Source organism: Phocoena sinus, chromosome 21, assembly GCF_008692025.1.
Source record: "Phocoena sinus isolate mPhoSin1 chromosome 21, mPhoSin1.pri, whole genome shotgun sequence".
Classification (NCBI taxonomy): Eukaryota; Metazoa; Chordata; class Mammalia; order Artiodactyla; family Phocoenidae; genus Phocoena; species Phocoena sinus.
In genome coordinates this window covers 9,796,008-9,809,390 of record NC_045783.1, presented here as the reverse complement: position 1 = coordinate 9,809,390, position 13,383 = coordinate 9,796,008, and the positions used below count along the sequence as shown (strand labels likewise).

Genomic DNA, 13,383 nt, shown 5'->3' with positions numbered 1-13,383 from the left:
TGGGGCCAGCTTTGCGAGCAGGCCAGCACCCCCACCCCTTTCTTCCCGCGAAACTAGCGTGAGCTGCATTTGGTGATTTCTGGCCAACCTATAAAGTTGTCATAATAACAAATATAATTTGTGATGGGGGTGGGTAGAGAGAATTAAAAATCAGTACCGTTTTGAATACTTGAAAAAAACTGTGTTCTGTTGGTGGTGTTCTTACAGGGCTCTGTGGCCAAAAGGACCCTCACTTACCCAAACACTTGGGCAAAGAGCGATCCCATAAGCCATTTGCCATACAGGTTAAGGCAGAAGATCCCAGCAAGTAAAATCCCTTCTTGCAGTGATACACGACACTCGTTCCATATTCAAAACTCTCAGGGAAGTTCTGTTGCTCGTGACGAACGGCATTTTCCACAAAGCCTGGATCCGAGCAGTTCACCACTGCAAAGGAAAGCGCGGTGCACGTTATTCAAATGCAGCTATACGTTCATCAACAAAACAGACAGACGGGCAGAGAAGGCAAACTCCTCCTCGTGGTTTTAGAAGGTTGGTAGGACGACAGCAAGACAGCCAAAGCTTGTGAAATCCTGTACCCTTGACGAATCCCACTTCCTGCTTTGGGCCATTATGCTTCAAAAACTGTCATGCAATATGTCGGCTACTATAGCACCTTTAACAACACGAGGCTGACGGTCTTTAACTGTTTCCTAATAATAGGCTTCTTCAATGTAAGGTCTAAAATTCGTTTCCCTGGTTAGGTTTTTATGTTATGAAAATGTTAAAATAGAAACGGCTGAAGTTAGTCTACATATTTGTATGTGACTGTGGTACTTCAGGACAGCCTGGGACACAGTAATTAATTCCCACCCCACCCTGACATGCACTAATGCTTCAATATGTGCCTAGGTAATTTCTGTTATGTGTCTAAAGCAGACAAAAATGACAACTCCTCTATCAACACTTAATAGAAGTGTAAATTAAGGCAGCCTCTGATTTAAGCTTCTTCCCCTGTAGAAACAGCTCCGGCAGTGACAGTGGGATGTGCCTGGTTCATCTGAATGACACTCTCTGAGCCTGAGTGCCGGCTGGCATCTGGGAGGGAACCAGCCACGTGCTTTCGCAGGTGCAGAGGAAAGAAAGAGCCCCAATTCTCTCTCTCTGACCCGCCTACCACTGAATGGGGCAGCTGCTGGGGAGCCGTGCTCTCTCCAGATATTTCTGGCTCAGAAGCCGGTAGCATGACAAGTTCCCAGGCAGCCACTGCACTCGGTGTCCCAGCGGCCAAAGGCAAACCCTGCCCGTCTGCACCCTGATTTCTCTCTGTCCCCAGGACGACGGGGTGGGCGGATCAGAGGCGGACAAGGGTCCCTTTCAGCGCTGCAGAATAATATCCTGTCCTTCTTAAACCAATCCTTAGTTGATAGAAGAAAGACAGGTTCTTTCGAGTCAAGGAAACATGTTTACGGAGCCCCGGCAAGTATTTTTAAGGCTCCATAGTGCATTGCACCTGCAATAAAATTGTCACCAAACCCACCACAATAGCAGGCATTAGCTATTTAGAAAAAGTGTCACTGACTTGCACGGTTATTTTTATGACCTGAAAAACGCCTGCATCGGCCCATTGGGCACTTAGAGTTGCATGTCAAGCCCAGGAGACAGAAACAGCTCCCTTGTGTCTGACCTTCAAAAGCAGGAAGGTGTTGCCTTGGCCCGAAGGCCAAAGACGCTATGGTGTCGAGTTTGAGCTTACATGGCGCTTAGAGGACGGTCCCCAAACCACAGCAGACTCTCTGCAGTGAGAGGAAAGGACACTGCTTAGGCGACCCACGTGGAGGTGGCGAGCCTTCCTGCGCCAGGGCGCCCGGCCCATGCCTCATGCACCCCGGGACTCCGCACGCCCCACCGGGCTCCTCCTTTCTTTAATTCATAGTTTTATATTCGGGCCCAGCTTTCCTGAATGCAGCCTGATTGTGCGGTGGGTGAGAAAGACGAAGTGCACAAAGCAAGTGGCATTATGTGTTTGGGGTCAAGAGAAGGGTGGGGCTGGAGGCAAGAAGAGAAAGAAAAGAGAAGCAGTTATCGCTCCGGTAACGGTGAGGTCCGCCTGCGTCCCCCCCTTTGCCGGCCGAGGAGAGCAGGGCTCTCTGAGCCCTACCATGTCGGGAGGACAGCTGCTCAGAATTCACGAGTTTCATGAAGTTGAGAGGACAATCGAAGGTGAGGTGACTATTCAGTGTATCACACAGAATAAATATTTCCAACTTGTTTACTTGGATGAATCAAAATTTAAACGTAGGATTACCGGTCACCAAAAGCAACTTATGATGACTATTTTTCAAACATATGAAAGTTACCTTTCATCTTTTATCACTAACTGATAAGAATAAAGAAATTGGTTTTAGGTGTAATGAGACATTCGGGTTTGATAAAGAAGGTTCTGATTGATTATAGTTGATTCTAGTTAAATTTCAGAGGGGGGTGGGAGTGGGGGCAGGGAGACTGAGCACCTACTATGTGCCAGGCACTTGGCTAAGCATTTCATGTGCACTGGCTTACTTAGAACTCATGGGAACCTAAGAGGAAGGTAGTATTTCTTTGACTGTTCATGGAAGAAAACTGATATTCTCCAGTGAACTTGAGGATTCACTACAAGACCCTGGATTCAGTGATGCAAGTTTAGTGAGTTTTTTTTGTTTCCTTTTTTATTCCTCTCTAACCAGAACAGAACCTTCACTCTTAATTTTCTTTATACTCGTGTCTGTAATAGCAAAGGACATATATTTTAATTCTCTGAGTTTAAATGGCCAATCCCACAAAACTGTAGATAAGAAAGAGAAAATAAAACCTCCAAACATTTGCATGTAACACAAAAATTATTACACAAGGAAAGAAAACATTAAGTGACTCATCCTAAAACTGCCAGACTTGGTATACCTCGTTTATTTCTCCTTGAACTGACTGAACTTTTTAAGCTCATGTTGACACATATTTGAATGTAGGAGACAAAGATTCAGAAAGCTCTTCTATAGAAACAGGGGCCTCTGGAACAGTAGGCATAATCTGATTCTTAAAATAAATGTGAAGACATTTGTTTTCATTCCTTTTTATGAAATTTACATCCATATAATTTATTTATTCCAGAAAGATATTACTACTAGCAAAAAGGATCCCTTCTTTTATTTATTTATTTTCCTGATCCTGTTTGTAAAGATAGAACCAGGGGGTGAGTCGCTTCCTGGATTGGAGGGTTCTGATTTATCACAAACACAGCTGGCATGGCCAGAGCTTTTCCCTGGGAAGGGCTGAGTCTGAGGGTAAAAGGTGAGTCCAGGGTGGAGAGACTTTGTGGAAATCTGTGTCTAAGTCAGCCTGACTTTCGCACAGATTTACTGGGAATTCATTCCGAAGTCCTGGTGGGATTTCTCTTCTGCATCATTAACCAGATGCTGTACGATTACTCAGGATTCCACAGCTCATTGACCTCCACAGATTAGACATCTGAGAATCACATCAAGTATTTGGAAGAAGAAATCAAGCACGACGTGATGCTGACATGAGACACGACACCCTGAACCATCTGGGGGTTTATTCAAGGAACCACATAAGGTAAGAATCAGGCCATACTGCAGTACACACCTTGAAGAATCCCCGGAAGTTTTATGAATAGAGTAGCTATTTTTGTTAACTTTAACTTTTTGAGTTTCATGCCATTTTTTTCTGACGCTTCACTGTCTTTATAAGTCTGACTTGCTTTTCCTGGTCGAATAATATGCATGTAAATTCTGTGCACTAGATTGTATCTCTTAGTTCATAAATGAAGCAAAACAGAGCACAGAAACACGAGCGGGAGGCACCCGGGAGATGAGGGGGTGATTTCCGATCCCCTCGGCACTCGGACGACTGTTTGTCAGTCATCTCCTCCTTCATCAGACGTTTTTGAAGTGTCAGCTTTTAAAATTAAGTACTAATTTTAAAGTTCTGCTCTTCCAAAGGCAGTGTCAAGAGAAGGAGAAGACAAGCCACAGGTTAAGATAAAATATTAGAAAAGACATAACTGATAAAGGACAGTAATCTGAAACATTACAAACTCTTAAAACTCAACAATAAGAAGACAAACAACCCAACTAAAAATGGGCCAAAGACCTTAACTGACACCTCAGCAAATAAGACCTACTGATGGCAAATAATCCTATGAAAAGATGCTCCACATCATATGTCATCAGGGAAATGCAAATTAAAACAATAATGAGATTCCACTACACACCTATTAGAACGGCCAAAATCCAGATCACTGACAACACCAAACACTGGCGAGGGTGTGGAGCAACAGGAGCTCTTATCTATTGCTGGTGGGAATGCAAAATGGTGCAGCCACTTTGGAGGACAGTTTGGGTTTCTTACAAAAATAAACATACTCTTACCATACAATCCAGCAATCACGCTCCTTAATATTTACCCAAAGGAGTTAACAACTTACATCCACACAAAAACCTGCACAGGAACGAATACAGCAGCTTTATTCATAGTTGCCAAAACTTGGAAGCAACCCGGATGTCCCTCAGTATATGAATGGATAAACTGTGGTCCATCGGGACGATGGAATATTATTCACCACTGAAAAGAAATGAGTTATCAAACCATTAAAAAGCATAGAGGAAACTTAAATGCATTTACTAAATGAAAAAAGCCAATCTGTAATGGTTATATAGTGTGTGATTCCAACTGTACGACACTGTGGAAGAGGCAGAACTATGGAGACAGGAAAATGATCAGGGGCTGGGGGCAGGAGGAGGGATGAATAAGTGGGGCACAGAGAAACTTCAGGGTCGTGAAAACACTCTGCAAGATATGTGGCGGTGGTGGATACGTGTCACTCATTGTGTACCTGTCCAAACATACAGACCGTCTAACACCAAGAGTGAACCCTCATGTCACCTGTGGACTCTGGGTGAGATGACGTGTCCATTCAGGTTCATCAATGATAACAAATGCACCATCTGGTGGGGGTGGTGACATTGGGGGGTGATGTGGGGCTGTGCATGGGTGGGGGCAGGGGGTTTATGGGAAATCTCTGTACCTTCAGCCCAACTTTGCCATGAACCTAAACTGCTCTAAAATATAACGTCTACTAGAAAAATAAGACCATTCCTATTTTTCAAGAAAAGGGAGGAAGGTAAGAAAAGTCAAAATCAATACTGAAGACTTTAAAACACATTCTAGCATTCTTTAAACTGCGCCACGGATATCTAAAGGACCTAGTATCTATTGTAAAACACCAAAAACCATTAATAAATGATAGGCATTTAATTTCTTCTCTCTCTCTTTTTGGCATAAGTTAGAGGAAAATGAAGTCCAGAAACAAAACAAGTTTTGATAATTAAAAGCCTGCTGTTTTGAACTTACTCAATCTGTCATTTCGCCAGAATGTACTGTGTCCAGTGGACAGAGTCTCAGCGGCCGTGGGGACCTTCTCCCCCTAATTAGCCCCCGGAATGGTATCTACTTAAAGGTGTGAAGTATTACACCCATCGCTATCCTGACAGTGTGCAGCACGGCATTCGGAACACAGCAGGTGCTTAATAAATGTTAAATTAAGTTGAGTAGAAGGGTTTGGGGGGAATGGATATAGATGGTTCTCATACACCTAAGGCATCAAAGGCACAGTTAGGCCGTGACCCTGTGTGAAGATAAACTGAACCCAAATTTAAGGGCCTTCATTTGTAACCATTCTTTCAGTTGTGCTGTTTTTTTCCTTGTTGTAGAGGACAGGGAAAACAGTTTGATTAAAGGTGTTTAATCTTTTCCTAAATCTTTGCAGCTGCCTTACCGAGTGCCAGACACCTACAGCTAAGCCTTTCCACTGCTGCCCACGTACTCAGGGCTCCTGGCAGACACATGGGCCCCACGTTTCCCTGTGAGAGGTGAGGGTGAGGCTGAGCGAGTCACCGTGCTCATCACAGCCACGTGCATCACGATACTGGTAAGCATTTAGGGTTTGCCAAGGTGGCCCCACGTGGAAGGCAGAGGGGCTAGAGGTCACTTAGAAGCCAGCTTCCTGCCCTGGCTCACACATTCCAAGATGTCCCCTAACCCCGGTCACCCCGTTCCATGGCCCTGACTAATACAATTATAATATATAACCTATAACCTACAAGATGAACTTGTCAATGGCCAAGCTGACCAGAGCCCCACGTTGTCAGGAGACCAGCTGGAGCTTTGGAACAAGAAACCAGGGGCATCTCTGTGAGATACTCCATCCTCCCGCAAACAGGACACACCCGAAGCCTGCTTTCTGGGGACATTGAGAACTGGGAACCTGGGGTCTCTGCTCTTCACAGCAAGTCTTTCCAACATTGAAAAGGGAGTTTTAGAGGGAAGTGGAATTAGGAGGCTTTACTTTGTCTTTGAGCTTAAGCCAAGCACTCTGAATAAGACACGTGCCAGACTCGACAGTTTGTAGCCAATTTCACATAACTGCTATTTAAAACATGCCTGGATTCCCATTCTGCTATTGTTGCATTTGAATACAGCTCCCTTGGAGCCCAGTGAGAAGGTGGGTGATTGTCAGAGCAAGGGACCTCCGTAAGTGTCTGCCTTTAATACCATATTATTACCAAAAAATCCAAACCAAAACAACAAAAAACTTCACCTTCACATGGAAGGACATGCATGCGTCTTCAGTAAGAGAGACGTTTTAATGGAAAATATTTGAAGGAGATGTTTTAAGGGGAAGTGTTTGAAGCAAAACCTTAAACAGCATGAGCTCAAACATCTAGAAATACAAAAACTACAAAGCAGCATTCCCTTGGAAATTTAGGTGTTAGTCCAGATCTATGTGTCGATTTCTAAAGAAGTGAATTTCTAAAACTTGAGATTTAAAAGCAATAAGAACTTCTCAAATATATCCATAAGGCTAGAAGCTTAGGGACCAAAGATGTGGAATATATGTGGCAGAAGTAAATGAGCACATAAATGGAGAGAAAGACAAACAGAAGACGAGTAGTCTTTGAAGTAGAGAATCCCAGGGATTTTTGATTGAATATCTGGCCAATAGCAAGAAAGAGGCCATGGAGCGATTTGCACGTTATACTCAGAAATGTTTTCCCACCACAACAGAAGGCGCTTGCAGAAGCCCTGACTCTGGAGGGGAAGCTTCACCCACTATGCACGCAGACAGGCTCCCGGGTGTTATCGTCAGCCCTCACTAACCCCGGAGGCAGCTCTCCTACCTCGGCAGGTGGGCAGAGGGCTGCTCCACTGGCCGTTGCTCCTACACTGGGCTCGAGATGCACCCTGCAACAAGTAGCCGGTGTTGCAGGTGAAGTTCACGACATCATTCAGGTTGAACTCGCTGCCATTAGTGAAACCGTGCGCAGGGTTCCCTGGGTGGCCACAGGTGATGGCTACGGAGGAAGACAGGTCCACATTAACAAGTCATCACTCTCACTTGGCATTCCTTATTAATACATGTACGTGTATGTTAAATGTATGAATTAAGGGGTTGACAGCTAATCAGGTATGTTGCAGATTCTGTTTATATTTGGAAGGGAATATTGAGAGAAAGAAATCATGGGCTGAACCCACAGGTTTTTATTATAATCGTGGAAAATAACTAGCGCCTGGCAAATGTACCTTCTTCATCATCATCATTATTATTTCTTACATCATGATAGAATATCAGGTAATTTTAAAATAAAGCAGTGAAAAACAAGAGATGCTAAATTTTTATCGTGAGTTTTGAATTTTTTTCCCCTTGGAACACACCAGCTAACTTTGTGGAACGCTCATCTTGAAACATTATAGGGACTTGGATGATAATTTAAATTGTGTATGTATAAATTAATCCAATATCAATTTAAACATCATGAAATTAGCAAAAATAGGAGTACATGCTCAAATCATATTTTCTTTGACATTCCCTATTGTATGGTCCTTTGGAACATAGCCAACCCTCACTATGTCACGTCCACAATAACAGCAATACAAATCATGAACATATCCTTCACTGGCCCTTTCAAAAGAAACACATTACAGTTGTAAAACTGGTGTTTCCCTTCTCATTTATCTTGTCAACAATTTTTTCTTCGAAGTAAAGCTTTCACCCTTGAACTGTGTACAGTTACCACAGCACTATCACAGAGAACACCTGTCACTGTCCTAAACTTACATCAACAATCCCTTTGTTTAGGAAAATAAAGAACATATTAGGAAAAAAAATTGGTTTAAAAGGAAATTTGCATAAGGGTACAATTTCTTCTAAAAACAGGAGTCAGCGTTCGTCTCTCAAGTTATGAAGTTTGAGGACAATGGTTACATACGATTTCACCTCTTTATTAAAGGGACGACTGCGTACAAACTCTCTGCGTTCTTGATGAAGCAATGACAAGAACACAAAACAACACAGAAGCTTGAGGGGTGGCCACCGTGGGGCCCCTGCAAAGCCAACCTGCAGACTTGGACCCAGCACCTCTATCCTCCTCTGGTGGGATGCTGTTTCCACCTTGTCGTCCTGGGACAACGTTGGGAGAATGAATGCCTGACATCCCTCATCCTGGGACCCATCTGAGATGAGCTGGTGAGCAAACTCAATGTGGAGAGAGCCTGGAGGAGGCGTCGGAAGGACATGGAATGGGAGAAGGACCAAAGACGGAAAGGGAGGGGCGCCCACGTTCTCTTTCTTCCGACAGCTCTCCATCCTTTCTCTGAGCTTAAACGTGTCTGTGTTATGACCTAATGACAAAAGAAAACACCACGAAGGGAAGCACCCACTGACTTAGTTCACAGGCTGTACTTACGGACACAGACTGGGGTGTGTCCGGACCACTTGTGGTCTTGCAAGCATATCCGGACGGAAGTCCCCACGAGCCGGAAACCGGGGTTGCACTGATAAACCACGGTGTCCCTGTAACTGAAGCCGTCGCCGCTGATGTGGCCGTTCACGATGGGATCCGGGGAGCCGCAGTGGCCAGCTGAAAAGCAAGCAAAACCAACAAAAACACGCTGGAGAGCTTGTCTTCTATAAAAGTACCACATTCGTGGAGAAACAACAGAGTCCCACGGTATGGCACGGGGAACTCTATTCAACATCCTGGGATAAACCACAATGGAGAAGAATATACAAAAGGGTATATATGTATATGTATAACCGGGTCACTACGCTGTACAGGAAAAATTAACACACCATTGTAAATCAAGTATCCTCCAATAAAAAAATCTAAAATAATAAAAGTACTACATTCAAAATTAGTTTATCTTTATTGTCAAGTGACTGACAGCGTTGAAAGCAAACATTATTGGAATTTTTTCCATTTATATATTTTTTATTTGATAGAGTTTTCTTCAACTCATTAATTTTTCTCAACAATTGTGGGTAACATAAGTAATAGTTCAAATATAAAATTGTTAAAAGGTATTTCCCCAGGTATGGTTTCTCCATTTATTTCTTTTACTTATTGATATTTTATGTTATTTATCTATTTATTCTATTTCCAAATAAAGGCCAAAAAAAAGGAAGAGACACTTGGAATTAATATAAGTTCTGTAACCCTACTGAAAATGGGTAGCAAAGAAAAGGATGGAAGGATCTCCCCGTGAGAGACTAGATTCCTGAAATATCTGTGAAATTCCAAAGGAAGGATTGATATCAGAAAATAAGTTCAATTTCAGAAAATGTCCATTTGAGTTATGTTTGAACTGATGTCTAGGGGAAAATGTCACATCCTCAGTTGAACACAGAAGTCCAGAGCTCAGGGGAGGGACACCCTGCAGACAGAGATTTAGGAAAAGCTAGATTACAGATGGAGGCTGAACCCAACAGGTGGCTGAGCTCGCCCGTGAAAAGTATGTACAGCAAGGAAAGAAAGGGCCCAAAGACGAAACTGGGGTGAACATCATTACTTAAGGGGAGGAAAATAGTACTGATGTGAGGACTCTGATACGTAAGGAGGTTGCTGGCAAACAGGGTGCCAGAGAAGCTTCAGAACCAGAGGGCTTCCAAGTGGGGAGAGAAGCTAGAGGAATTTTCAGTCCTTCGTGAGTTGAAGGCAGGGGAATGACAAAGCTTCTTTGCCTGAAAAAGCTTTAATCCGGGTCCTGACACTCCCCCGAGGCCCACCTGTGCACCTCCTTGTAGAAGCCAACTTCAGCAAGCACCCTTCTAAGTCACCCTACAAGAACCCTCCAGCCTCAACATCTGATCCAGTTTCTCATCCCCACCCGCCACTGGTAGGTGGGTTCAGCCAGAACCCCTCCAAGCCCTGAGGTTCCCTCTCAGGAATGTCCCACCTGTGCCCCCTCCCTGCCCCTTGGCTGTGACCCCCACGGGCCCACACAGCATCTGGGGTTGAGCCATATCTTTGTGAAATCCCATCACCCTGGTCCCTACACCAATCGCTAGGGTCCTAAAAAAAAGTCTGCCTCATTATCTTTAAGGAGCGCCATGAATATTCTTTCTCTGTAACAGTAGGAAGGTGCTGTGTGGTCCGGGGAAAACTAGGAGAGGCGGGATTCCCTTCTTCTCTTTCGCTCTCCTTCCACTTTCTTTCCTTCCCCTCCATCCGTCCTCCTCTCTGCCCCTCCCCCCCACCTCTCCCCTCCTCTCGTACATGGAAAGAGTATCTTGTTAACAAACTATGGAGCATTAGCAGTAACTGACATGAAAAGGATGTGAGTGACACACGGGTTTCGGATAGCCAAGGAGAGTTCCTAAATTGTCCGCCAAAACTCGCTCCTTAGGCTGGAGCAGCTGCAGAGCGTTTTGGGGTGGATTTCGCCTGGCCGCTACCGCCCCGAATAGAGCACCCAGCTGCCAGTGCTTTACTCAGAGCACAGGAACCCCAAAGCTGAGACCATGGCCAAACTACTGTCATATGACACTCAGGGTTAATGCCACCATTCTGGACGAATTCTCAACAGTACCCTCTATTTCTGTTTAAGGCAATGCAGCTGCATTGTGTTACCCTAGGTTTGAACTAGATCTGTTATCAGCAAGATGACCTTGCAGAGGACAGAGGGAGAAAACCGAATCGGTGATAGGTGTCCCTCTTTGAGCAGAATCTCTGCCCCAACATTTGTAAGAGGTCGGGTCAAGTTGTGCTCGATTCGCTTGATCTCTTGTCACCTCTGCAGCTTTTACACTCAGCAGATCCAGATCAATAAAGCTGATTCTGACCAGAAGCCAGATCGCCTCCCCCCACACCAGGCGTGACTCAAGCAGGGAACTGGGAGGAGGCTGAATGTTCTCCGGGGGTTGAAAGGAGGGCTTCTGAGGCTGTTATCCTGAAACACGGATGCGGGCTCCTTCCCAGAGGCTGGGCTTTGCACGGCCATCTCCGTCAGGTAGAGACGTGGAGCCCCACTCACATCCCCGAGACAAGAAAGGAGCCAGAGCCACCACACATGGGCTTACTACTGCAGGGATCCAGCCACTTCCGAGGCGAGAAGGAAATGACGTAATTTTGAGAAGCACACACCAAAATAACACACTCCAATCCTCAAAGAGAGTGTGGGCCACCTGATTCCTGGCTGTTACTCTAGAGAATGTCAAGCATTTGGGGGTATTCTGAACCTGATCAGCACTCCAAGAGGAGGGACCCAGGCTCAGGGTAACTGAGATGCTGGAAAGGGTACATTGCGACGAAAGTCCCCCTCCCTCTCCATGATCTGCACAGCCTCACTGTTGACTTAGACAAACAAGACTGGCAAGACTCACTTTTAAACCTCAACCATATTGTTTTCATCTAAGTTTGCAGTAGGAGCACATGCTTCAAGGCCACATTCTCTGTTGAAAGCCTGGCAAATTAGCGATCCTCACAGCAAGGAGATATCTGTGCACCCCAGACACCAGAAGGCAAGGGTGACAGGCTTGTGTGGAAACAAAGGCTTCCAACAGCAACTCTTCTCTGACACGTGGACGCTTCAGTTCTGGGAGGAACTGCCCTTAAAGACCTAAAGAAAATCGGGGATGTCTTTCAAAAACACTCCCTTTCAGCTCAGTGCCTGAAGGAAGAAGAATTGACAGCCTCACCTCAAACTTCACTTCCTATTTTAAGTACATGTGGACGATGTCACTTCTGGGTCTGAAGCTGGTAGAGAACAATCTGTTTGTCACTCGTATAACTTTCCAGCCCTCAGGTAGTTCCTCTTTAAAACATTCAAAGTCTTAGACCAATTATGGGCTATTCACAAATACAGAATATTTCACTTAGAGTATTTAACCAAAATTTCAACAGTACCATGTCAAAATGTTGTAGAAGGGAAAAACTGTATGAGGTGGAATTTGAATTCAATGTACTCTGAGCTCTATTTCAAATTTAAGATTCTGTTATCCTATGATAATACTGGGATATGTCCTTTGTGAATTTTTTTAATGTAGCCCCAGTTTTGTTATAGACACGCTATGTAGAAAGCATTTCTCTATCTTTGTAACTAGGTTCAGATATCTGCTGACCGTCTAACATGTATTAGTCACTCATTAGACATTTGATGAAGTGAATAGAGATAAAGTAACTTCACGTTTTCAAAGCATTTCCAAATCCACTGTCTCCTAGGTGGCTTTCCTTTATTGGCAATAATTGAATGCTGACTAGCTGTGGGCCAGCAATGTCCTTGGGGCTGGGGATTCAATGAAGAATAAGGTACAATCATAAAAGAGACGGGACGTCTGACACGCAAAGTGCCCCAGGGTGTTTGCCCCTAAAGAGGTGAGGAACAGGGAAACTTCCCTGGTGGTCCAGGGGTTAAGAATCCGCCTTGCAACACAGGCGACACCAGTTCAATCCCGAGTCAGGGAACTAAGATCCCACGTGCCCCAGGGCAACTAAGCCCTCGCATCACAGCTAGAGAGAAGCCCACTGTAATGAAGGGCCCTGAGACCCAACTCAGCCTAAATAAATAAATAAATAAACATTGTTAAAAATAAATAAATAAAAATAAAAAGTACATTAAAACTAAAAAGAGGTGAGGCGTAGAGAGGGACATGTAGCCCAGCTGGGCATCAGACACCCTGAAAGAGGCAACATTTAAGGCCTGAAGGGTGCACGTTTGTTAGCCAGGTGAAGGTGACAGAATGGTCCCTGTATTGAGAACTTTTATTTATTTTTAGAGTCTCAGTTAAAATGAAGACTATGGAGCTATTGGACCAAACTATGCATTTCCCAGAAGGTCACCCATTTTACCCTCTTCAGTTTATGACCTTACATATTTCATGTGCTACATCTCCATAACTTTGGGTGCATTAAATTATTACTATTCCACTGAGTATAAAAAGCAGTAAAGAAGGATAAGTAACTCTATTAACTGGAAAAAAAAAAAAAGAATTGGGATGAGGGCAGCCCTGCACATTTCAAAACAAAATATCAACTAAATAAAATAATGTGATTATCCAGTAGATCCGCCACT

The 13,383-nt window shown here is 44.3% G+C and overlaps 1 protein-coding gene across 1 annotated transcript in view; it reads right to left on the bottom strand.

Moving 5' to 3' along the window:
- CSMD1 (CUB and Sushi multiple domains 1) overlaps positions 1 to 13,383 on the bottom strand; it is a 1,813,702-nt gene that overhangs the window by 34,082 nt on the left and 1,766,237 nt on the right. Inside the window, exons 53-55 of the mRNA XM_032618622.1 lie at positions 8,781 to 8,954; positions 7,215 to 7,388; positions 238 to 426 (exon numbers count right to left, since the gene is read on the bottom strand). Of these exons, the coding sequence (XP_032474513.1) occupies positions 238 to 426; positions 7,215 to 7,388; positions 8,781 to 8,954 (537 nt within the window). The remainder of the gene's footprint in view (positions 1 to 237; positions 427 to 7,214; positions 7,389 to 8,780; positions 8,955 to 13,383) is intronic.